Below are 25,343 nucleotides of genomic sequence, written 5' to 3'. Positions count from 1 at the left end.
GATTTATTTTATAAAATAAATCTCCTAGAATAGAACTTTAAGTATTTTAATCTCTACGTTTTTGTTGAAATTTTATATCCTCGCCAACAGATGTTTCTCTCCCATCCCGATATAAATCAATCAAATTTCCGAGTCAATTAAAATTTCTGGTCGGAACGAGGACCAATTTAAAATTATACCCGGTCGGACCAAAGAGGAAGGCTCGCACGTGTGGTTGAATATATCGTTAGCGAACCCGGGCCACAAATTGCGCGAGTTGCAAAACAATAAATTGCACCGACACAAACACAAACAACCAAAACGCGCTGTCACACAGGTATAACAAGTAAATATGATGGCAGCGCGCGATAAGAACAATAATATGTACAATTCGCGTGTGCTGTTCCGTGAACCCGTGCAGCACGGCCGCGAATAATTTATATTCTTCGGTCCGTCCGCGTGTGCTGCGCGCCGCGATATAAAACAAACAAATGCACCGCGCCGCCGGATGAGATGAATAATAGAAAATAAACGGATAATACACTTCTGTGTCGTGCGCTCAAAAAGCGGCGCCGCCATTATTTATTCAAATGGCTTTTTTAAACGCTTCATTACGTGTTTGGGCTGGAACAATATCATATTATTCGGGGTTACCAACAATTATTTTATGTTCCCGTGGCACGCAATGCGGATCTCCCGAGAGAGAAGAGAGAAGAGAAATGGCGGAATTTTTGGAATTCGCTCGCAAATTAATTAGAAAGATTTCTCCGAATCGGTCGCATGTTCACCACGATTATTACACGTGTTTGCTCTTTTTCTCCTCTCATTAACGTAATGAATTATTATGAATGTGCCCGCATGCTAATTGCGCTTCTGTGTACCTTTGATGATGCCGCGCTCTCTCGGAAAGGTCCGAAAATAATTTGCCTGATTAATTCGATTATGATCAAGATAAAGGATAAAGGTTTCGCAACGGTTCATTTCCAAGTATTAAATTCTCGGGAAAATTGATGACGAAAGATTTGAAAATTAATTAAAATTAAATACAAAGAAGGAAAAAATGTGCAAGATTATCAGTTTTTAAGTTGAAAAGAGTTAATTTGATGACTTTAGCTTTTTAATTTTCTATCTAAGCTTTTCTCAGCTTAAATAATTAAACAGAGTGACTTCTTCAATTAAATTTATTGAAACTTATAACTAATGATTTATTCCATCGTTTTTACAAATTTCCTTTCAGCTGCTTTACCTTTTCAGTAAAGCACACATGGTTTTAATTATAAAATTTTCTTTTTCTTTTAAATTTATATCAAATTGTTTCTTCAAACAAAGAACTTAATTAATTTGTTTAACTATAATATAAAAAAAATTTTATTTAACATTTAAAAAAAAAACATTAATAAAAAAAGACTAAATTATTAAATTTGTTATATAATTTGTAAACAAATTTTGTTTTTATAATATTGGCAACTATTTTACCTCAAAACAAAACCTTGCTAATTAAAACAGTTTTTGTTGTTGCTAAAATTGAATAAGAAAATTCATGAAAGAGTGTACAAGAAAACTGTTATGTTATTATAATACGCACAAGAATTTAGAATTAGTAAAGGTTAGAAAACAAAAATAATAGAAATCTCTCTGAATCTGAATCTGAACCGCACACGATTAAGGTGGTCGAAAGGAATTTGTCCAGCTCGAAGTTTGCGAATCCGAAAGTTTAGAGACGTTCCGCGCGCAATCTGCAGAGTTTTCCAAAGAAAGCCTCCTTCAGATTCGCATTTGTAAGGAGCAAAAATTGAATTCACTTTATCCACTGCGGGGGTAATGACAGGGTTAAAAAGTTGCGTGGCGGCGCGGTTTCGCTGCTTTCTCTCCCGCCGGCCCGTCTGCGGACGAAAAAATGCCTCAGGAATGCCAGCGGGTGCCAGGGCTGTAGGAAAGTCACCACAGAAATTCACTCACCATGTAGCAGCAGATAATATATCTTTTGGTTTGATCACTATCGGCGCGGCGGCTCTCGGTGGAAACAGCTGTTGACGTGTTCCTCGTTAGACTCCTGAAGAGAGAAAGAGCACAGCCGCCGATTCCAATCGATTATTATTGATATCATTCCAGCCTGTTTGCCATGTCAAAATATAATACGCACGAACCTGTCTTTCCGTATTATATTAATATATCATGAAAAGCTCAAGTTTGATGTACATTTTTTTACAATTATCCAAATAATCTGTTAGTTACAGGGAAATCAATCAATCTCACGATTAAAAATGTGAAAGGAGTGAAAAAGGAAAGAAAAATAAGTATAATTTACTTCGTGATCGGTACAAAAATATTAATCTAACTGTAAATTTCTACACATTTAAGGTGCCTCATCAGTTGGATTTTTTGCTATAAACCAAAAAACGCCTCCCATCTTGCGGTCAATCTAAAATTTTATTCTTCCGAACTTGAAGTTGATAAAAATTTCATTATTTTCAGTCAAGCAGATTTCATGTCAATTCCTTCAAACAAAAAGCCAGATTTATTTCAGAAAATCTTCATAAAAGCAATACCAAAATGTAACGGAAACTAATTAACTAAATTTTGCCTCCGAAAATAACAGTTTTTGGTACGGAAACAAATTCACCATTTGAGAAATTGAATAAAATGGTTCTTATGGCAGCCTTATCTTAGAATGATTGAATCTTTTCAATCCTAAGATATGTTGTACTAGATGCAAAATAAAAAATATGGGCGTTTGAAAAATCAAAATTGGTTCAGCGTGGGGCTGTAGTCAGGCGATCGAAGATTTGTAAAGTAGGCAACCGAAGCCAATTTTTTGAGCTTTAACAAATCTTTGATCGCCTGACTACAGCCCCACGCTGAACCAATTTGATTTTTCCAAAGCCAATATTTTTTATTTTGCATCTAGTACAACATATCTTAAGATTGAAAACATTCAATCATTCTAAGATAAGGAAGGCTTGCCGAAAGAACCAATGTTATTCAATTTCTCAATTGGTGAATTGTCATAAAATAATTATTTATTTTGTACCACTAGCCATTTTCATTGTGAAGTTTCTGATGATGATGATGACTTACAAAGTGTAAATTTTTAATACATAGAATTAGTTTCCGAGAAGGTTCTCAAATAAAAAGGTGAATTTTGCAATATTTTGTTGAAAACTTCTAGGGCGTTTTCTAAAGCATAAAATAAATTGTGCAAATTTTTATCTGATGAGAATCGGCCGTGTATTTATTCAATTTCACATAATGAATTGGACATTTCAATCCTCATCGTATTGCAAGGACGATTATTGATCAGTCAAATGCCGGCGCCTTTTGTGAGATTACTCTTGAATTCCCAGTGTTCTGGTGGCTAGATGTGGAAATTTATTAAACGGCTCACCCCGGCAGGGGTCCAGATCTTTCATCGTCCTCCTACCTGCCGCGGCGCGACCTTAAAAGTTAAGTCGGTGTGCGCGGACAGCACTCACTAACAAAGATGACGACCGCGATAAGAGCGGCCGGGGAAAATATTCGAAGGAAGGAAAGATGTCGTGGGAACAGCTAGAGCGAGAGAATAGTGTGTGGTGGCGCACTGACCCTGTCCTTTCTCATCGGCCACGTCGGTAAATTAAATAAAATTCAGGCAGCTCGTGTGTGTGGTCCTAATTAAAGCACACTCCATTTAATGCCTCCCTTTCTGATAATTTTTATTTACTGCCATCAACAAGAAAACGCGCCACACTCACGGTTTGTTTGTGTAAAAACGAAGCGAGAAGCCGTGAGAGATTTCTTCACCTCGCTCAGACCGCGGTCTTAAATTACCCGATTATTAGCATTGTGATATTCAGCTGTGGAAAAAATGTTTTTTTTTTCTAAAATTATTTATTAACATATTAAAAATTCTCACCAACGTTGCTTTTCTATTTGTAAATTATTACAGATTTTTATTAAATAATTTCCAAATGGTCAAAATTGCAATATATGAATAAACAAATAGTTCAATTTATATTATTTATAATTACATGGAGATTAGCAAAAGATCTCTTACTGGAAAGAATGAAGTTTTTTTTCTTTATCACGTTTATATGAAGAAACAGTTTTGAAATCAAATTTTCTTTAAATTTGAAACAATAAAATCTTTTTTGATTAAAAAAAAAAATATTTGTACACCATTCAATTTCTTTTTTTGAGGGTTCACTTCATTATAACCATCCAAAATTTACAATAAATAGGAAAGGAAATTAAAAATTAGTATACTTTTGCTTCTGGTAAATATAAAATACAAGGGAGACCTTGCCTCCAATAGATTTAACGATGACTTTAAATAAAGTGTGGTTCAGCATACCAATGCTATATTTATATTTGTTATATACTTTAAAAGTTTTTTAAGCAAAATAATGTTCTATTCTATAAATTTAATATTTATATTAACAAGAAAAAATGCATTATAATATGTAAAATAAAATTATTTTATATCTATTTATTTAAATACTGTCAAAAATTAACGTTTGATCTTATTTGTTCAAATGTTTAATAACAATTTTTAAAGTTTATAAGCAAAGTTGTTATTAATGTTGTTTTTTTTTTTTACCATTATTTCAATCAACTCGTTTTTTCATTGAATTAAAAACAATTTTTTTAAGAGAAAAGAATTGCAGTAAGAACAAATATTGAATTTTAAAATTGTCTGATGTGCAAATATTTTGAACATAGCCTAAATTGGAGAGATGATGAGATCGGGCTTTTTCCTCGTTGCAGAAAATCGTTTTTTATTAAAAGAAAAGGCTCAACTAGCCCGATCTCATAATTTCCGTGATCATCTCCTCTAGTGACAACTTCTTCAAACAAATAGTTGAAATTACCAACAAGTTGCATGTTAAAATAATACACTGTTTGCAAATTAAGTTTATTGATTTTCCACAAGGCAAATTCTGTTATAAAAGAGATAACATCATATTTACCCAGAATATTAAAACAAAGTATCAATAGTGTGAGAAAAAAAAAATATGAACTTCAAAAATATACATTTTAGAGTGTTTTTGAGGAAAAAAATCAAGAAATTTAATGTACAAAAATAATGCATTGTAAAAATAGAAAATGTTTTGTCAAACAAAATTTAATTGATGGTTGAATGTGTGTTGCAGACACGAGTTCGCCGATGTCGGCGCGAAACTTCCCACCGTCGTTCTGGAACAGCGACTACCAGCAGCAGCAGCAACAACACCAGATGGCCGCCGCCGCAGCCGCGTCGCACCACCCGCACCACCACCACCACCACCACGCGGCGGCCGCCGAACTGTACTCGTCGGCGGCGGCCGCGGCGCTGGCCTCGGCGGCGGCCGCCTCCTCGTCGGACCCGTACCACCCGCACCACCACCACCACGTGCACCACCCCCAGGCGGGGGCGGCCCCCGACCCGTGGCACTACCACCAGCCGGCGTACCGGGCCGCCGTCCACGACTTCACCGCCTACAACAACATGGCCAGCCGCTTCGGCTCGGGCCAGTACGGCCCCCTGCTGCTCGCCCCCTCGGCCTCGGCCCACCCGCCCCCGTCGGCGGTGCCGTCGGCCGCCTCGTCGGCGCGCAACCACTCGGCCAGACACCAGTACCTGAGTTCAGCCGCCGGCAAGTCGGCCGCCGGCGACTGGTCCTCGCGCCTCCACGAGCTCGAAAGTGCCGCCCCCGGGGGCTCGCACCCCCTCGTCGACGCCTCCACCCACGCCGCCGCCACCTCCTACGTCACGCACCCCTACACCAGCATGGCAGGTACAGTGGCCGTTTCTTTTAATTAGACAAAAATTGAATCTTTATCAATTCTTGGTCTCCGTTTTGCATTGGAAAATAAATTTATTCAATTGTTTGTTGGCTCAGAGATCATAAAACTTAAAAATGGTTACACAAATAAAATCAATTATCTTGAAAGTACCAGGAACTGTTTTTTACTTTAAAAACTGTTTCAATCGGAACTTTTTGTTAAAAAAAAATAATAGTACTGATTATGGTTTTTAATCTGCCATAGATCGTTGCTATAAATTATGAAAATTAAATATCAGGGTTTTTTAGATGTTAAATGTTTTATTGTGTATTGAGAAACTATGGTAATTTTTACACTAATATTTTAATGTAACAAAGGAAAGAGTCGAAACTATCCCTCAACGTAGCCAGCACTCGAAATCAACACTTTTTTATTACGTAGAATTCAGTAGATTTTAATCCACTAGTGGAGTTTCTTTTATCCACCAATACGCGTTTTAAACAAAAGTTTGAATTTTAGAAAAAAAAATTGCAGGCAATATTTTCTTTTCGTAAGTTGACTTTTGTCTTTTTCTGGTATAATCTGATTTTCAAAAGGTAACTTTACACAAATAAGTTTTATATTTTTCTTTATGCGCATTCGAGGATAGATAAGTTTTGTCATTTCGCTTATTTTTTTATTAAATCTTCAATTTCACATCGTTTTAACCAACAATATTCTAAATGTTTTTTTTTTCTGTTTGATCAATCGAAAAAGCTTTGACTCCTAAAAACAAAAATATGATGAAAATTGAAAACTTTAATGAAATTTTTAATGTGTAAATTAGATTCATTTTAATAAATCGTCTGCTATGAATAACTAATGTTGCAAATATTTGTACGTTACCAGCAGCAATTGTGTTATTTATTTTTTGCAATTTTCCCAACCTTGAGCCAGTTGCGAGAACCGCATGAAAGTTTTTCACTCGAACCCACATCCTATAAGCATAAATCAAAACCGAGAGCTACGTGATGATCAGCATTCATTCCGCTCTGCTGTGTGCTTAAAGCAGGCAGTCGTATATCAAAGCGTTTAATTTGCGTGAATTTGTTAGCATAACGTGTCGTGTCGGCGACGAATAAAGATTAAAATTAGTCGTAAAAATGAGTTATCGCCGCGCGTATTAATAAATATGCACTGCTCTTGTTATCGCGCCGCTTCACGCGAATTTTCATTTTGAGCTCAAAAGTGAGAGATTTATGTGCATTCGGAGAGGCGCCGTCTGAGGTTAGACCGAAAAAAAAATAAGTATATAGTCTGCTGCCATCCACCTGCTTTGAGAGTGGCGCGGCATTTTTTACAGAAATCGGCTGTATTCAAAATTAGCTCCGACGCGAGTGGCGCGCGCGAGAGCATCTCATTGTCACTTTCGGTGTTGGGAGCGATTTAACAAATCTCTACAAAACAAAGGCAACATTTGAAGAGAGGCGAACAAAGTTAAAAGCATGAGCGCGGCTGCTCTCGTCGCCTCGGCGTGATCTCCGTAGGCACTTAGCATCCTTCAAACCGACTAATCGTCCCCGACTCACTTTAAAAAAGAGCATCCGAGGAACAGAGAAAAGTGCAGCGCCGTCACAAAAGGTTACAAGCGAACGCTCTTTTCGGCTCGAAATTGCATTTTTCACTCTCTCTGCCCTGATGAGCTCATTTGTCTAAATGCCACTGGGAATTTTTAAAGCAAAAAGCCAATCTGTTTTCTTTCAAAGTTGTTAAACAAAACAAATATCCTGTATTGGGAGCTATTTTTGTGAATCAATGGTTTGTGAAAACTTTTTAGGAATTCGATTGGGAAAGGGTGAAAAATGTAGAGTGTCAATTTGCATCGGCGTCAAACTCCGGTCTCAATTTTGAACGAATTTGAGCAAAAGAGACGAGGGTGTGGTCAAATAGCTGGTGTTTCATTGGTCAAAGAGGCGGCAAGGACTTCATCGATTACACGATATCAAACGTGACGTCACCGCATCTCTTTGGCTGCGAGCTCTCTCTGGATCCGCGCTGGGTATGCAACCAGCTCGGCTGCATCCTTGCTCCAGTTACAATTAATTACGAGACGCGACACCAAGTCGTAGAAGCTGAGCAACGTTTAATTGTTCTCTCGCGCAGCATGTTCGATTCATTACGAATAAATTATTTACCACACCAAGTATTAACATATACACGAAACGAATTTTCATTAGTTCTGCTTGTTTTAATATAAAGTAGAAATTTAAATCTTATTTTGATATGTGAATTTAAAATTGTAAGTCGTTATGCACCTTGGAATTCAGGACAGTTTTATTGAAATATGAATCAAATGAATGCCAAAACTGTAAATAGGATGACAATTATTTTGTATTTAAAAGCAATTATGGTATTTTTTTATAAAATAATTTTCAATTGAAGTTTAAACTTTTTCTGATCATTTTTTAAGAAAACCAACGTCGCGTCTACTTTTTTTTATAATAATTTTCCAAATTGTAAATTTGAGCGTTTTAATGACGTCTGCTCCCTCGGTGTTTGCAGAGAAAGGGGATGATCTCCTGCGCAGATAATACGGAATTGTTTGACGCTGCGAGTATAATTTGCGTCGCTGCCAAACTCATCCGGCGGCTCAAAGAATTCATGTGCTCTCTCTGGCACATTATGCGCCGAAACGGTTGGGGAGCAAAGTTTAAGGAAGGAATGCTTTTTAGAGGTGCTTCCCTCTTCATTAAAAGTGCACGCGAAAAAGAGCCTCTTCTCTCCTCAAGCAGCGAGAAAGCTAAAGGGTTGAGAGAGAGAGAAGCTCTCTTTCTCTGTAGAATATTTATGGAGCGCTCTCAAACACGGGGGCTTTGATTAAACTTAAAGTAGTGCATTCACTTGACTAATAAAACAGCAGCACCGGGCGAAAGAAAGTGGAGGAGCTACTGTTGTGCGGTTGCCTTTGTAGCTGCTGCTGCTGGGATAGGTGAAAGATCAAGCGCAGGGCATATCGCGTGCACATGTGCTTAAGCGCAGAGTCGGCCGGGCTCCTCAACATAACCCCCGAGATCACTCAATCCGCTCTCAAATATCTCGTGAAAGTGGAGCTGCGCGAAATTCGTGTTATATAAAAGCCGAAAACGTTATTGCGCTCCTTATATGGTTTATTTATAAAACAGACTTGGTCCCTTTAGCCGCTGTAATTGGTTACTTTCGCCTCTCACAAATGGGCACAAAGTATTATGACTCTCAAGTCCACCAGTTACAAAATTATATACGCCCTCACTTTTCAGCAGTTTGCGCAGGTTTTTCATGCCACGCAAGACAAAAAAAAAACCCTGTCGATTAAGTTTTTCCAACCAAATTTAGCATTTTCAGTTCAGATAAGTTGATAAGCCAAATTAAGGAAATGAAGAGATCGGGCTTTTCCTCGTTGCGAAAATTGTTTTTATTAAATAATAAATCCTTCAAAATGGTTTGAATAATAACAATTTTCGCAACGAGGAAAAGCCCGATCTCTTCGTTTCCATGATCATCTCCTCGAGTTTCAAAAGTCAAATGAAGCTTTGAAATTTTTAACTTATTTTTGAAATTTATTTGCTTCTTTCGGTTTAACTTACATTTGCGGAACACATTTTTAGACTGGCAATTATTTTCCTTTTTAAACGACTTTAAGGCTTGAAATTTGGTTGAAAATGTCCTAGCTTGCGGTCGCTTTTAAGGTAAAGATCTATAAGATCTCAAAAATTGCTTTTATAATCAAGTCAATTTTTAAAATTCTGTTGTCAAATTTAAGGATATTTTGTTTTTATGCTTCTAATGTTTATGACGTTCATGCTAATTCAAAAGTCCATTAATTTCTCTTAAAAAAAGTCGTTTGCTTGAATAAATACGTAGAGAACTACGTTGAAATGGCATTTTTAAAAAAAAAAAATTCATTCAAAATTGTGCATTAAAAGCTAATTGAAAACTAAAAAAAAGGGAAAAAAAGTAAAACATTAAATCATATTCAAATTTACATAATACTTTGCATCATAATTCGTAAAGATTTTTTTACAAAACGAATTTTTGAGCCGAAAACACTTTTTATACATTTTGGAATTTTGGATTAGATTCTTAAAACAAGTGGATATACAGAAAAAATGAGGGTTTCAAACCCTGCCCTTTTTTTAATTTTCCCTCTTAATATCATTCTCGAGGGCAAAATTGCAGCTTCAGTATTTATAAATTTTGCATATTTTGCAGGGGTAGCTCGCATTAAATGTCTCGTCTCTCTCTCTCTGTCAGTTATTATTAATAATATTGTAATAAATACTGACTGGGGCGCTCGTGCGAGAAGGGACTACACAATGAAGTTGATAATATTATTAAATTATAAAAGGTGGATGGGTGATACACACACAGAATATAGAAAGCGGCGGCGGCGGAGAGAGCAAAAGCGAGCGAGCGCATCAGAATAGAGGGTGAAGTTCCATCGGAATGCGCGGAATGCCTTGATCATCTCTCTCGCCCGCTCCTGTCTCAATATGGCCGCGCCCCGGCTCTATCTCTCATTATTATTCCCTCTGCCCCCGATGCTCTATTTTATGTACATACACGTCCAACGGCCCAGACACAATAATGACAATGGGGTAATAATTAGTCAGTCCTTTTGTTCCGAGCCCCTCTCGTCGAAATTTTTATTTTTGTCCCGAACGCGGTCTCGTTTTTACTGAAGTGGCATTTTTCATGTAATAAATTTGCCACGGGCAGAAACTTTTTATCATAAAATAATCTGGCTCCCTCTTTCCCGCACGCAGGAAGCACTCTCGCAATAATTAGTCAGAGAGGTGATACGCAATATTCGTTCGTGGAAATCAGTGCGATAGACGGTGTTCCTGGAAGCGGCCATTTGAAACCTTGCGAAACTCTCTAATTGCTGGTGCTAGCGTTGGACCTTGATGTGCCGAAATAAAGAAATTATTATAACAATTATCTTCATATCTTCACAAAATAATTGTTTGCAGCGCCAAAAACTTCAGAAGATTCTTTTCTACAAGAAATAAACTAAATTCAAAGCTTTATTTAATATTAAGTTTTTTCTTTCTTTCAATTATAATTACTTTGCACATATTTTTTGATATTTTCATGTTTTGAGCAGCCTTTACAATATTTTAGTTTTAATTTTCAAAGAACTTTGATATAATTATTGTGAGAAAATCCAGAAACAATAACAAAAACAACATCATTTTTGTGTTTTTTTCTCTCTCCAAAGATTTCAAATAGCATTTATTTCCAAAGTTTTTTCCAAATCAAAAAGGCAATATCTTTGCAGCTTTATACATTTTCCTGCAACTAAAAATACAATTTTATATCGTTTTGCGAGAATATTTCTAGGAAGGAATTTTTGATCTCAAACGCATCATCAAATGGAAATAAAGTCGAAAAGTATTATTTTCTTTCCTGCTCCGGTTTTTTTTGCAGACACAACATACGTTTTCCCTTTTCCGACGATAAAGAACTGGAGCACTTCTTGAGCTTATTGGAAAGAAGAGGGAAAAGCGGCAAATTTTTTTCCACGTAGGTGCGCCCTCGACGTATTGGTTAAAATAAAAAGCGTACGTACGTCACTTTATTCCACGCAATATGTGAGCTCTTATCTCGTATGCGGCACAAAGGCGACGGATATCATTTTAAAACCGCACCCACGAGTACACTATATACGAGCATGAAAACTGACATATCAAATAAAAATGCGCGGCGGTGGGTGAGAGTCGGCGGCTCTTTTGCCAGCCGCGCGCACCAGGAATATGAGAGAGAGAGAAAGAGAGGAAATATAATGGCGTCTTTTATATAAACGGATCGATAAATTCGTGGAAAGAGAGAATAAAAGCGGCGACTGGCCTGCTGCCGCGCCACACAGCAGCTAATACATAGAACGGACAGAGCGTGATTTTTCAGCGGAAAAGCAAAAAGCTGTTATAGGTGCAGGGAAACAAAATTGTGTGGTTCGGAATGAAAAGGCGTCCGATCCTTATTTTTTACTTCAAATTGCGTGAGAAATGACGAAAAAAAAATTAAACTTAAAATTTTAACCTTAACCAAAGCAACTTTTCTTTTTAGTAAATAAGTTAGCAGTTTTTTCCCTGGTTGAAAAATGGTTTTTATTAAAAAATTCCTGTATTAGTCAGAGAGCAGTGCATTGAATTTTATCTAACTGGTGGTTTTGGTTCGCTTCAAAAGCAATCTCTTCGTCTAGAAAGAAAAATATAAAAAGGAAAAAATGCTTCGTTTCTTTTCAGTTTTTTTAATACAAATTTTCTTATTCTTCAACGATCGCTCAAGCAACCTGCACTAATAAATGAACTTAAAAAAAATAACCTTTCATTTGAATTGAGTGATTTGGGAATCTATTCAAATTCAATAAAATTTTCCAAGGTTTCATGGATCTGAACAGTAAGATTTTAAATATAATTCTTGAAAAGAAGCAAAGTGTTATGGTATTAACAGTTTTAGTGCATCCTTTTCTTTTGGTTTTGACAAAGTTGTACCTGGAAATATAAGATTCTTTTTGATCTTTACTAAATAAAGAATTTATTAATTTGGTGCGATTGAGAATTAAAATATATTTTAGAACTGGTTGCCACAGTGAAACTGCGCAAAACTACCCGGCAAATTTGTTAAAAAGGGAAAGTCTCAATTTGTAAAAGCTCGAAACTTTAATAAAAGTCACTCGAAATTGATTCCGAGGAGCAACCCCAGGCCCAAATCGGTGAAATATTGTAATGTGGAGCGAAGGAATTTGAAAAGGGAGAGGCAATTTCTCGGCGCGTTATATAATTCAGTGCTGGATTTTGGGCTGCGGGGCGCGTTAATGATGCAGCGCAGCGTGCAATAAATTTGGGCACCACATCTGCTGGATAATCTAAAACCTCAGAGAGAAGCGATTTACAATAAAAGGGGCGCCCTCGCCTTCTCAAGGCACGCACACCCCATTGTCTTATTTATTTCACGTCACTCGCCCGCGCTATTATCCTAAAAGTGTCTCAAAATAACCGCCGACGACGACAAGTGTGAGGGGCTGTCGCGCTCCTTTATTGATGCATTTCGTGACTTTTCTGCCCCGACTCACAAAAAAAAATCAGCCCTTATTAATTTCGGTAATGAAACCCCAGGAGCCTCGAGACGATAAATTTCACTAATTTCGTGTCCTTTATCGAGCTTTGGGGAAGCACAAAAGAGATTAATTGCAGAAGAATCACATTTCATTGTCAGTCTGGATGGTAATTATTGCACCGGAGCTGCCACAAATTTGTCTGCTCCTTTCTGAATGGAGCTTTGAAATTTGTCAACCATAAATCGCAGTGCTAGTTTTTCAAAGCAAATTTATGTTCTATCTAACATAATATTACTGTATTTGAAAACAAAACAAAATTTTATGGTTACTAAAACTTAGTAAACTGAACTGAAATGTTTGAAATAGGGTTTCGTCTTACAATACCGAGCAGAAAATAGATTAATAATTTTAAATAACAAATATAATTATATAATGTTACGCATCAAAAAGCATTTTAAAGTGATTGCAATTTTACTACAGATAATTAGAACAACTGAAGTGACACCATAAATTTATAATATTTAAAGTTAAGAAAAATTCATTAAAACCATCTGTAATAAGAAAAACATGGGAGAAGAAGTACAAAATTATTACTTAAAATAATATTATTAAAAAATTTCAATAATTTAAATAAATACTTATTACAAGTAATTAATTAAAGATTGAAAATAAAACCTTGCTTTAATAAAATATTTTAAAAATTATTTGTATAAAAGTTATTTTAAATTATAATATATCATCCAAACAAGCTTTTTTTAAATTTCCATGAAACATTTACCCTCATTTTGAACAGTTTTCGTTGCATCTATTCCACTGGCAGTTGTAATAAAACTTGACTCTCATTTGTTCACAGGTCTGGAAGCGCAGGTGCAGGAGCCGTCGAAGGATCTGTACTGGTTCTAAAGTCGACTTGCTGCTGGAATAATAAAATAATCCTCGCAGCATTCTCCTCTCAAAGTGTCGACTAACTTGATTTATTAGTGCAAGAACACAAGACAAAGTGCGGCAGTATGTGAATGTGTATGTTTGTGCAAAAGAGACGCGCGCGTTCGCTCGAGGAATAAAAAGACAGAATCAAAAATTAGAGAAGAAATTGACCGATTCGCAAACTCAAGTCAAAGTTGTGGTTTCGTCTTCTGATCACGAAAAACGAGACGTGTAAAATAATTATAATAAAAATGATAATTAGAGGAGAAAAAGGTGATGCAAGAAAGAAAGAAATAATCAAGTATAGGTGACAATTTTGAATAAGTGTTGTTGCTACTTAAAAAAATTGCATACATACTTAATCAAATCGTTGTGTTGTCACTTCATTGCTCTGCATAAAATTTTAGATGACGAGATTAGTTGCAAGAGACGTTCATCGAAAAAAATTGTAAATATAATCAAGACACACACAGGATAAATTTGCAAAATCATGTATTGAAGTCACTCTCATCTCTCTCTCATAACTGTGTATAACCCAAAGTTGTATATTAAAGAAAGAAATGGTGGATCATTTCGCAAAATTTATGTGTGGAAGCAAACAAGCCATGGTAAAGAGCGACTCAATCGAAACTAATTCATTGCAAGCAGGACGCTATATTATTCAATTGATCAAATATTGTTGTTGAAATGTTTTAAGAAAACCTCGCGCAAATATAGGAAGGATAATTCAAAGTTTCGTTTTTTACTGTCAATCGGATCTGAATCGACCTGCATTCTCTTCTGCTGCTGTTGAAAAACAAATTTTGCTTATTTCTGATGTGCAATAAAATATAAAACACACACACTACTGTTTTCCAAGTTCTTATAGCGCAGATCATAATACGATTATTATGGCGAAATAAATAGCGAATAACAACCTTAAACATGTATCCTAGTTTCATTTCATCTGCTCGAATCAACCCGTGAATCTACATTTCAATTTATAGCCAAATTAAATTCCGTGCTCTCTGTTCTTCCTCTGCCGGCAAAGAATAAATTTTCGTTTGGCCCGGCTGAATTTTTCTCCTCTTACTTTTCTCACAGAACCTGGGCCTATAAAATTTTATTCACAGTGCTAAGCGGAGCAATAATTTTCTAACCTTCGCTGGCTGTGCTTTGTGAAAAGTAACAAGAAAAGAAGCACCACAATATAAAAAGCTGCTGTAACTAAAAACAAAACAAATGAAACCTCCAAATCGTGCCTTTTCTTTGTTCACTCTTTAACGGATAAAATAATGGTTTTTCATGCATAAAAAGAAGACAACAGAAAAGATAGAGATTGAAACTCTTAATTGGCAGAGATACTATAAAAAAGTTTCAAATTAAAGGAACGGTTTAAATTTGGATTTCATAAAGTCATGATTCATGACAGAAAAAAAATGCAAAAATTGATGACGGGACCAATAATCAGCTTTTATACCAACGAAGATGAAATTATAAAAAAAACTACCTTTTGTATTTTGAATTAATTTTCGCTGTTCAAAATTTTCCAATTAATTCCAAGAAGATTCTGAATGACGAGGATTATCTAAAAACTGATGCTGCGATAATTGCTAAGAAAAAGGTAAAAAAAATTCAAATTATCACGAAAATCGAAGTATTTTTATTAATTCTTTTTATTCTCTTGCAACAAAAGTCAATGTATAAAATTCAGCAAAAATTTTAATCACGTTGGAGGACAATTTTCTAAAATCAAAGTGCTAAAACTCGTAATTTTTTAATTTGACTTTTCCTTGATGGGTTCTTTGAGTAATTTTTATAATGTTGTTTATTCTATCAAACAATTACATATATCGACTCATAAACCTGAATTTGAACCTGATAAACTGAATTTAAATTCAAATACCGTGAATCAACCCTCTCAATCATTTATAAAATTTCTCTACAAGTTACTTAAAGTCATACGCCTTGCTGTTTTTAATGATTATTTCACTAAATCATGCCACCTAAAAATACGAATTAATTCAGATAAAAATTGTAAAATTACTTGTTCAAAAACATGATTTTTTTTGCAAAATCAAATCATTCTCAGCAGTTGTTGTTCGTGCACTTCTAGTTAATATAAGCATTAAAAAAAGGAATTTTTAATTTTTCATGGTTTATCCATGTCTTCAATGTTAATTTTCAATCTGAAATAATCTTTAAATTACGTTGCTCAAACAGAATTCATCTTTGAATAATATATATTACATAATTCATCAATTTCAAACTATGTAGTAAAGACAGCATTTCTTTTTACTGGAAGATTACATCCTCGAAAAAAATGTAAAGGGAGCAAAAAAATTGAGAAGATCACTTATAATTATAGCACATTTTAATTAATAATTGAATACTTTATTATTAATAATCATTTAATTTACATATTTATGTACAAAATGAAAGTAGCGGAAAGTAGATTTAATCTCCTCATATCTTGATTTTGAAATTTTTCTTATTCCGAATTATTATTTAGACTTTGATTTCAGACTTTCACAAAGCCACCGTTGCTGGAACATAGCATAATTTTGAGTAATTATGTATGTAATTAAGATTTCAGCAAGTTTGATGATTCATAAGATTGGCGCTGTATATTTGAACAGAGGCGCGATGAACAAAAAGCATAAAAGAAGGCGGAGCCTGAAAATAGAAAAGCACAGAGACGAGGTGAGAAGAAGTTGCAAAAGCCGCGTCAATCGGTGGCGAGTGCATCGAATTCCGCCAAACTCGGGTGGGTCGTCATTCGTCATCAAGTTGACCTTGTCGGGTCGCCGAGTGCAGCGGCCCCAGTCTGCATCGAGAGTGAGCCGAGGCAAGATCAAGGCTTGGCGACGAGGACGAAACCGACACACCTGGAAGGAAAAAGAAGGACCGAGCCCGAGGACAAGAGACGATGATGTCGCAGGACGCGCAACTCTCACGCAGACTCAACCCTCCCCGCGACCGTGCCGAGCCAAAGGTAAAATTTGCATTCTGACGCCCAACTTTGCAGCGTTTATAATTAAATTCCGCCGTGTTGTTGTTGTGCGCCGCTTAATTATTAATTTTCTCGTTACATTCCGAGGCAGACTTGACACCTCGCTGCGAATTTTTGACAACGAACGGCTCATTTCGGGAAAGTTGCGTTTATGACCCGGAAAATTATTCCTCTTTTGAAAACTTGAATTATTATTTCGAGGAAAGCTCGGAATTTCTAATTTGCTCGCCGAAATCACTAAAAATCTAAATTAAAAAATTCTAATCTGACTTTTTAAACAAATTCGTAATAATTTTAATTATTGCAGTAATTAAATTATAACTCGCCAATTTTACCAATGCGAATAGCAATTTTATTTTATTACCTTCGTATAATGCGAAGAAGTCGTCGTCACGTCAGACATTATATATGAAAGAATGAGAATTTCAAGCGATGCATTTTTAGTTTTTGTTCTGCGAGGCAGAATTTGTCAGCTCGGACCTCACCTGCGTCCATCAAAGACGTCGAGCTTTCCATTCATTCTGTTGCAATTTGCGACGGAGTGACAAGTTGATGCATACAACTGTAATCACGGAATTTATTCTTTTCTTAACTGCACTTTATAAGGTTCAAACCTGCAACACATTAAAAGAGCACAGAAAGAGAAACGTGATGAATTTTCATACTACCGTAAAAAATCTTGGCATACTCAAAAACTTCATAAAATTATATTAAATAATTATAATTCTTCAAAATATATTAATTAAATTGTATAGAATTTCTTATTTTAATGAAATTGGAAGAAAACTTTATTTAACTGGGGATTTACATTTGGTAAATCCCAGTCTTTGTTAAATTTCTATTTGATTTGTCTTTGCAATTTGAGTGATTATTGCATATATTTACCAACTAGTTATAATAATTTAAAAATATATTTATATGATTTATTTGTAATATTTATTTTTACATTTTTTCTTATTTTATTTTATAAATTATTTATTATTTTATAATATATTATTTAAAATATTTAATTTATATTTTTTATTGAATAGTGAATAATTATAACAGCGTAATTAATTATATTAATGTCCATTTCTTTTATAAATTCTCCGCATGAGTGCTTCCTATTATTATTGAGGCTGCAGAGCTCTTACACTGGAGGACTGAAACAATAGACTTATTTATGAATTAATAAATTATAAAATTGTATTGAAAGGTATCTTGAAAATTATCATGATACCTCCATTTTAATAAGTTTCATTCACATTTATTCACATGTAGATGCAATATTGCTTGCTTGAGAGCAATTTTTTCATCTTTTATTATAAGTAATTGCAAATTTTAATATAAATAAAATAAATTTACCGCTGCGGCCGATTTAAATGTTGGGCGTTCTAACATCAGATCTGCCAATATATCGGAAACCTTTTTTATTGCATTTTTTAATTTTGGCACTACAGAGAGGGATAAGTAATAATAAAACACAAGAATTTAAATCTGCACTGAGCAATCAAACCCTTCAGACCAATGTAAATTTAGATGTGAAGCCTTATTATTGATTTTAATTTGCAAACTTAAATAATTTTAATAAGTTTTGATCTGGCAAATTTTGACGATATTTTAGAAAATTGTTTTTAGAAATAAAAATAAACGAAAAATTGAAACCGGGTGAACCAAGAGCAAAGAAAAATTAAAAAAAAATTAAATAAATAAAGGACAACCAACCCCAAAATTATTTATAAAAAGCATTGAAATAAATTTGTCGAAACCTACTTTTTTAAAAACTTAAATTTTTAATTTCGTTCCTGCGATGTAAGATATTATTAAAAATTTTCTCAATTTCCTTCCAAATCGTTTTCTCCTTTGAAGGCTTTGAAGCATCACCATTTAAAACGCAGGGAGAGTTTTTGGAGCAGCTTTTAATCAAAGTGCAAAGTGGAGCCTCGCGCGCGGTGTGTTTTGGTGTGCACATCATTTTCCACTTCTTGAACATCCGCGCCTCTGCACAAAAGCCTTTTCCGCGTGTACTTTTATATCAGCGGAGAACGCGGCGTCTTTTGTTTTGCTCACCCTCGACTCGGCAGTTAATTCGCCCCGCGCGCGCGATTTAATGAAGTCTGACTTGAATTCGCGCGCACTCATTACCACTTCAAAGGTCACACGAGATCGCGGGAGGATTATTACTCGAGCAAATCAGTTTCTCATTAGGGCTCGCGTTACAAACAATCAACACAATGAGCACCTTTGTGCGCCCGAAACGCCGCCACCACGCTTCTCTCTCTCGCGCTCTCGCCGATAATTAAATGCCGCCTTGCTCTCCATTTGTCTGAGTAAACGACGCACCATTTAGCACCAAATTTTCCTAGCACCCATTTTATTTTACAATTGCAAAAATTAATCATATTATGTATTTAAATCAGCATTAATTGAAATATTTTGAATTCGTTAGTGAACTCATTAATTATTATTAATTTTTTTTACCGAAAAGTACAAATTTTACATTAGGTGAAGTAAGAAAATACTTTAAGTGAGGAAAAAATAATCTGAACAATAACTAGGTTAGAATTTTAATATTTTTTCATTTTAACAGGGAATCAAATCGAAAGGACAGGAAATTAAAGATCATTTATTAAAATGGTGACTACATAGAATTTAAATTTAAATTGAAGTTTAAACATTTTGTTATTTATCCATACATAACGGAATTTCTAACGTTTAAGCAGGAACTAAAGAAAAAAAAATGCTAATTAAATTATCGTTTGAAAATTGCTCCAAGATATTCAAGACAAAATTCGATCGGCAGTTGGAAAATAATATTTTTATAAATTATTATTTACTTCCAGTTATGGATTTGAGTTGCTCCTTTTTTACTGTCTCCAATCGGAGATGCAAAAAGTTTAAGATTGAGATTTCATGCATCCTCGTCACGATCGCCGGCCGCTTCGAGAGATGAATGAAAGACCGCGGATTGCGCGACACGTCTGTCTGCCTTTGTTGCCGCGGCGCGACGCGAGAGCTGATCAAGAAGTGTATGAAATTTTGACGTACGCAGCTGTGTTTTGTGACACGGCGGCGAGCCGAGATTCGCGTCCGCCGCCCTCGGAGTCGCATAAGTCAAGTCGCGGTGCAACTAGTTGTCATTTGAAGCATGTGTTTGTCACTCATTCCGATGCCGCAAACAAAAGTGTGAGAAGATATTTCGTCTAGACGCGCATTCGGTTCAAAAAAGTCGCGCGCCGATCGCCCCGCGGCACAACGAAATTCGGCGCGAGGGTATTTCCTTTCAATTTTCATATACACGCTGCAATGAGCAAAAACAAAGAGAAGCGTTGCAAGCCACGCTCTAAAAATGTGCGTTCTTCATGCTGCAATGAAGACGAGCACTTCTTAATTAAATAAAGATGAAACTCCAACTGCAAATAATAAACTGTTCTTCCCAGTTCTTCCGTAAAAATGCATTAAAAAAATTAGTTAAATTTGGAACATTTTATATATAAGATTGGAAAATTTCGAATTATTTTATAAAAATTAAAAGTTTTGATAGAAAAAAGGATTGACCTTATGAACTTTAAAAGCTAAATATTTCTATTTTGTAATTCTTGAAAGTTATAATTATTTATCTCTTTATTTCAACGCACAAAAATTATTTTAATTAAATTTATACCAGCATAGAATGCACACAAAAATGCATAGGAAGGCTAGAATGAATTAAGTGTTCTTTTAACTAATCTTTATCATGAAGTGAGTCAAATTTTTATTTGGGAAATGAATGAATGCTTTTAATCAATACAATCGCTCATTTCGAAAAATAAATTATCTTTCAATTGATTTAAACTCTTATGGGAATTAAAAAAATCGTAATAATTCATATTTTCATTGAAGCTAATGAGCTAATGAATTGATTTTTTTTTTAAATGGGTCACTTTAAAGTGAATGTCAATAAAATGCGGCTCGATCGTTTAAAGAAAGTGATTCAAATCTGTCGAGATGGAATTTTCCGATTGAAAAATTCAAACCTTACACAACCCTGGAAAGACCAACAGTCCTTTCTTTGTGCCTAGTATTTCTTAAGTTTTTATGCACAAATTTGGATCAAATCACTTTGATTTTTGTTGGGGAAACTCTTGTGTTTTGCTGGTTGCATCCCTCAGCGCTCTTCTTCAAAACAAACCACCCCCTTCAGGGCGCAACCTGGCCGCTCAACTTGTTCTAACTCGTCCTAGGTGGCGTTGAACACGTTTCGCCGGAAAATGTCAAATTTCTGCAACATTTTCCACAATTTTCATTCCGGAGGATGCGATATGGAATTTATTTTTAAATCACAAAAATTAAGAAATTCTTAAGTTTGTAATAAAATCAAATGCGGTTTGAACTTATTAGAGGTGAGTTAAAATTTGATGGAAAATATGACAATCTGTAAATACGGCCAAGAAACGTCGTGGAAAAAGACATGGGGTTCTTTTTAGGCTCAGAAATGTGTGGTCCGAACCTCGCAAGAGTGTCAAACGTGGTCCTGCGGATGTGTGGCCGGAGTCTAGGGGGCCCCATAGAGCGCTATAATGCGACACATGCCCACCGATTGTGACACGAAAAGACACCACTGCACTTGATCATCAACTTTCACCTTGTGAGGGGAGTGGCTGCACTTTTTGGGATTTTTTTAATAGGAAAAAACATTAATTTTAATTATCTTAAATTAAATTCAGCAGCTGATTAATAAACTTTTTTTAATATACGGAAAATGTTGACTACTTTGCAAAAATTGAAAGAAATAAATACCATTTTTATGTATCTGAAGAATTGAAAACTTACATTGAAAAAAGTTCAGGCAAATAATGATATTAATTGATCTATTAACAAAAGTATTTAGATTTTAAATGAATTAATTCTATGATTGAATTAAATTCAGTGATTTTAATTTTACGGAAGTTTAGCGTTTTTGTATCTTTTAATTAATGCTTTATTTTTCCACAGGAATTAGAATTCCAGAGATAATGAATCTTTTTAAGGCAATTATTTTTATTTTTTTCCCGATGCGTCTGCTGCGTGTAAAAAGATGTGCGCATTCCAGCGAAGCAATTTTCTATTTTCGAAGCAAATGGGCTCGAGCGTTCTTTCTCCTCCTCTCACTACTTTATGCTCTGTATCAAGTTAATTATCCCTAATCCAGAAAATTAAACGTCAAGCGCGGCCCGAAATAGCCCCTTGCTCATTTCGTACCAAGAGAAGAAAGCCGAGGACGAAATTATAATAAATAAAGAGCCATAAATTTGTCTCGGCGGTCGCGCCGCGTTTATAATGAAAAAAGCACAGACGAATGTATTATTGCAATTTCTTTTGCTGAAAAAAATATCTCCGCACAAAGCGGAGCAGGAAACGAAGAATTTATTAGAGCAAATGGACAATGCGATTATAATTACTCATTTCGCACGCGTGGGCAACTTTTCATCTCGCGTCTCCATAAATCTTGGCCGCGCATCCTGATCTTTTGAAGTGCGTGCGTGTGGTACTACATTTGAGAAACATTTATTTTTCTAAGTGAGCAGCGCTCAGGACTCTCATGCACTTGACGCTCATCACGCGTTTGTATAATAACAAAATTAATGATCTCCTCGACATGCACGCCGAAAGCGAAAACACGCTGTTGACACATTCATAAGTCTCGCGGCTTCATATTCCCCTCCGAATTAATCACAAAACGCGCGCAACGTTTTGCTACGACAATTTCTCGTGTTGCAAATAACTTCTTTTTAGTGGGAAATTTTGCAAATTTTAAGTGGCACGAAAATCTTTTTGCAAAGACGTTGTCAGTGGGAAATTTTGATAATCTTGTCTTTGTGTTTCCATCGGATCCGGATCGGATCCGGATCCGATCTAGATTGGATCAGATGCAGACCTAAACATTTGTTGTCCTCACTGTTTTTTTAACAAAATCCACGACTAAATATTAAAATAGTAAATTTTACTAATTTTAAATGACACGACAATTATATTGGTTAGACGTTGATAGTGGGAAATTTTGATAATTTTGTCCTGTTGTGTTTTCATCGGATCTGGATCGAATCTGGATCGGATCCAGATCCGATCTAGATCGGATCAGATGCAGACCTAAACATTGGTTGTCCTCACTGTTTTTAACAAAATCTACGACTAAATATTAAAATAGTAAATTTTACTAATTTTAAATGGCACGACAATTATATTGGTTAGACGTTGATAGTGGGAAATTTTGATAATTTTGTCCTGTTGTATTTTCATCGGATCTGGATCGGATCTGGATCGGATCCGGATCCGATCTAGATCGGATCAGATGCAGACCTAAACATTGGTTGTCCTCACTGTTTTTAACAAAATCTACGACTAAATATTAAAATAGTAAATTTTACTAATTTATAATGACACGACAATTATATTGGTTAGACGTTGATAGTGGGAAATTTTGATAATTTTGTCCTGTTGTGTTTTCATCGGATCTGGATCGGATCTGGATCGGATCCAGATCCGATCTAGATCGGATCAGATGCAGACCTAAACATTGGTTGTCCTCACTGTTTTTAACAAAATCTACGACTAAATATTAAAATAGTAAATTTTACTAATTTTAAATGGCACGACAATTATATTGGTTAGACGACGTTGATAGTGGGAAATTTTGATAATTTTGTCCTGTTGTATTTTCATCGGATCTGGATCGGATCTGGATCGGATCCGGATCCGATCTAGATCGGATCAGATGCAGACCTAAACATTGGTTGTCCTCACTGTTTTTAACAAAATCTACGACTAAATATTAAAATAGTAAATTTTACTAATTTATAATGACACGACAATTATATTGGTTAGACGTTGATAGTGGGAAATTTTGATAATTTTGTCCTGTTGTGCTTTCATCGGATCTGGATCGGATCTGGATCGGATCCAGATCCGATCTAGATCGGATCAGATGCAGACCTAAACATTGGTTGTCCTCACTGTTTTTAACAAAATCTACGACTAAATATTAAAATAGTAAATTTTACTAATTTTAAATGGCACGACAATTATATTGGTTAGACGACGTTGATAGTGGGAAATTTTGATAATTTTGTCCTGTTGTATTTTCATCGGATCTGGATCGGATCTGGATCGGATCCGGATCCGATCTAGATTGGATCAGATGCAGACCTAAACATTGATTGTCCTCACTGATTTTTCAAAATCTACGACTAAATATTAAAATAGTAAATTTTACTAATTTTAAATGGCACGACAATTATATTGGTTAGAAGTTGATAGTGGGAAATTTTGATAATTTTGTCTTTGTGTTTTCATCGGATCTGGATTAAATATTGAAATTACCTCTTCTTCGCTGACAAAATAGAGAGTGTCGTCCGGATTGTGAGCAAAAAATGCTGACCACGGCCAACGGTGGTCGGCAGTGAGGAAGGTGCCACATGATTCGCGTGGTGCAACGCGCTTGCTTGTGTTTGCAGAGAGAGGCATTTCTGCGCGACGAATTCTGTCGGGGCCCTCGCGAATGCCTCGGACACTCGGCGTTCCAAAACCTTCTGGCTATATTAATCCCGGCGCAATCTCTATTGACTTACAGTCTGGGAATTCTGTTGTCCGACGAGCGTCGAGTGCTGTCGCAATCGAATATAATTGGCACCTCTCGAACGCAAACTCTATATTAGAAATTGGCACCGGAGAAGCAGCTCTATGTGCATCTGCCATTTCACTCTCTTCACCAAAGCCACAATCAGTTTCATTGTAAGCTCTTGTAACAAAATATATGAGAATAAAGATATGATTTTTGGGAAATTTAGCTTCAGAACTTTATAAAAATTTGCTAAAATAAAATTGGAATTGAAGAGATGGGACTCTTTCCTCGTTGCAATAATTTTTTTTATTTAAAAACAAGACTGCGCTTCTAATTTCGGTCACGGTCTACAACGCTATTTAACAAACTAGAAAAAATTAAAAAATTAAAAAACCATTTTTTTTAACAAACAAATTTAAATATGAAATCCAAAAAATTTAAACATCAACTTATTTTATGTGCAAACGCGCTTTTATTTTTTAAATAAAATATGAATTGCTCTGTAAAATTCTCTAAGTTAAGTTGAAGTGAGTTTCAAATAAAAGAATATATTTATTTATAAATTTTACATAATTTGGAAATTTTATAATTATTCAAGACAAAACATAATTTTTTAAGTATACTTTGTTGAAGATTTATTAAATTGATAATTTTTTTATAAGATTCACTTCAGAATAATCCGTGATATATTTATTTTGATTGAATACAGAAATGATTATTTTTTTGTAAGAAATTTCGATCTAATTTTTATGGTCCATTTTATTACAATTTTATCAGCTGCTAATCGTATTACAGCCAATTTTGCTGGCTCGGCGTATGGACAGTCGATGGAATTTTATAATGAGAGCGATTTTTCTTGCATCCCGGCGCGCGCGTTTGTATTATTTTTACTGCGATGCCGACACGTTCCACTTACATGCGCCTAATAAGGATGCATTATTGCGCCGCACTAAGCCTCTCTGGCGCCTCCTCGTCCGCTCTGTACGTTGCAATTGTTGATGCACCGGGCTTAATTATCCACAATGATTCACGGGAGATGCAAAAGGAAATGACGCCATTTTGGGTTT

The 25,343-nt window shown here is 35.4% G+C and overlaps 2 protein-coding genes across 2 annotated transcripts in view; both read left to right on the top strand.

Moving 5' to 3' along the window:
* Positions 1 to 14,643, top strand: part of LOC132194851 (transcription cofactor vestigial-like protein 2) — a 28,405-nt gene extending 13,762 nt beyond the window's left edge. Inside the window, exons 4-5 of the mRNA XM_059616408.1 lie at positions 5,109 to 5,732; positions 13,653 to 14,643. Of these exons, the coding sequence (XP_059472391.1) occupies positions 5,109 to 5,732; positions 13,653 to 13,702 (674 nt within the window). The 3' untranslated portion in view covers positions 13,703 to 14,643. The remainder of the gene's footprint in view (positions 1 to 5,108; positions 5,733 to 13,652) is intronic.
* Positions 14,644 to 16,514: 1,871 nt separating this feature from the next.
* LOC132194626 (uncharacterized) overlaps positions 16,515 to 25,343 on the top strand; it is a 54,291-nt gene continuing 45,462 nt past the window's right edge. Inside the window, exon 1 of the mRNA XM_059616029.1 lies at positions 16,515 to 16,700. Within this exon, the coding sequence (XP_059472012.1) occupies positions 16,635 to 16,700 (66 nt within the window). The 5' untranslated portion in view covers positions 16,515 to 16,634. The remainder of the gene's footprint in view (positions 16,701 to 25,343) is intronic.

This window comes from Neocloeon triangulifer, unplaced genomic scaffold (assembly GCF_031216515.1).
Source record: "Neocloeon triangulifer isolate White Clay Creek 2 clone unplaced genomic scaffold, ASM3121651v1 ptg000008l, whole genome shotgun sequence".
NCBI lineage: Eukaryota > Metazoa > Arthropoda > Insecta > Ephemeroptera > Baetidae > Neocloeon > Neocloeon triangulifer.
Note: the sequence above shows the minus strand (reverse complement) of the source record. Positions and strands in the feature narration are given on the sequence as shown.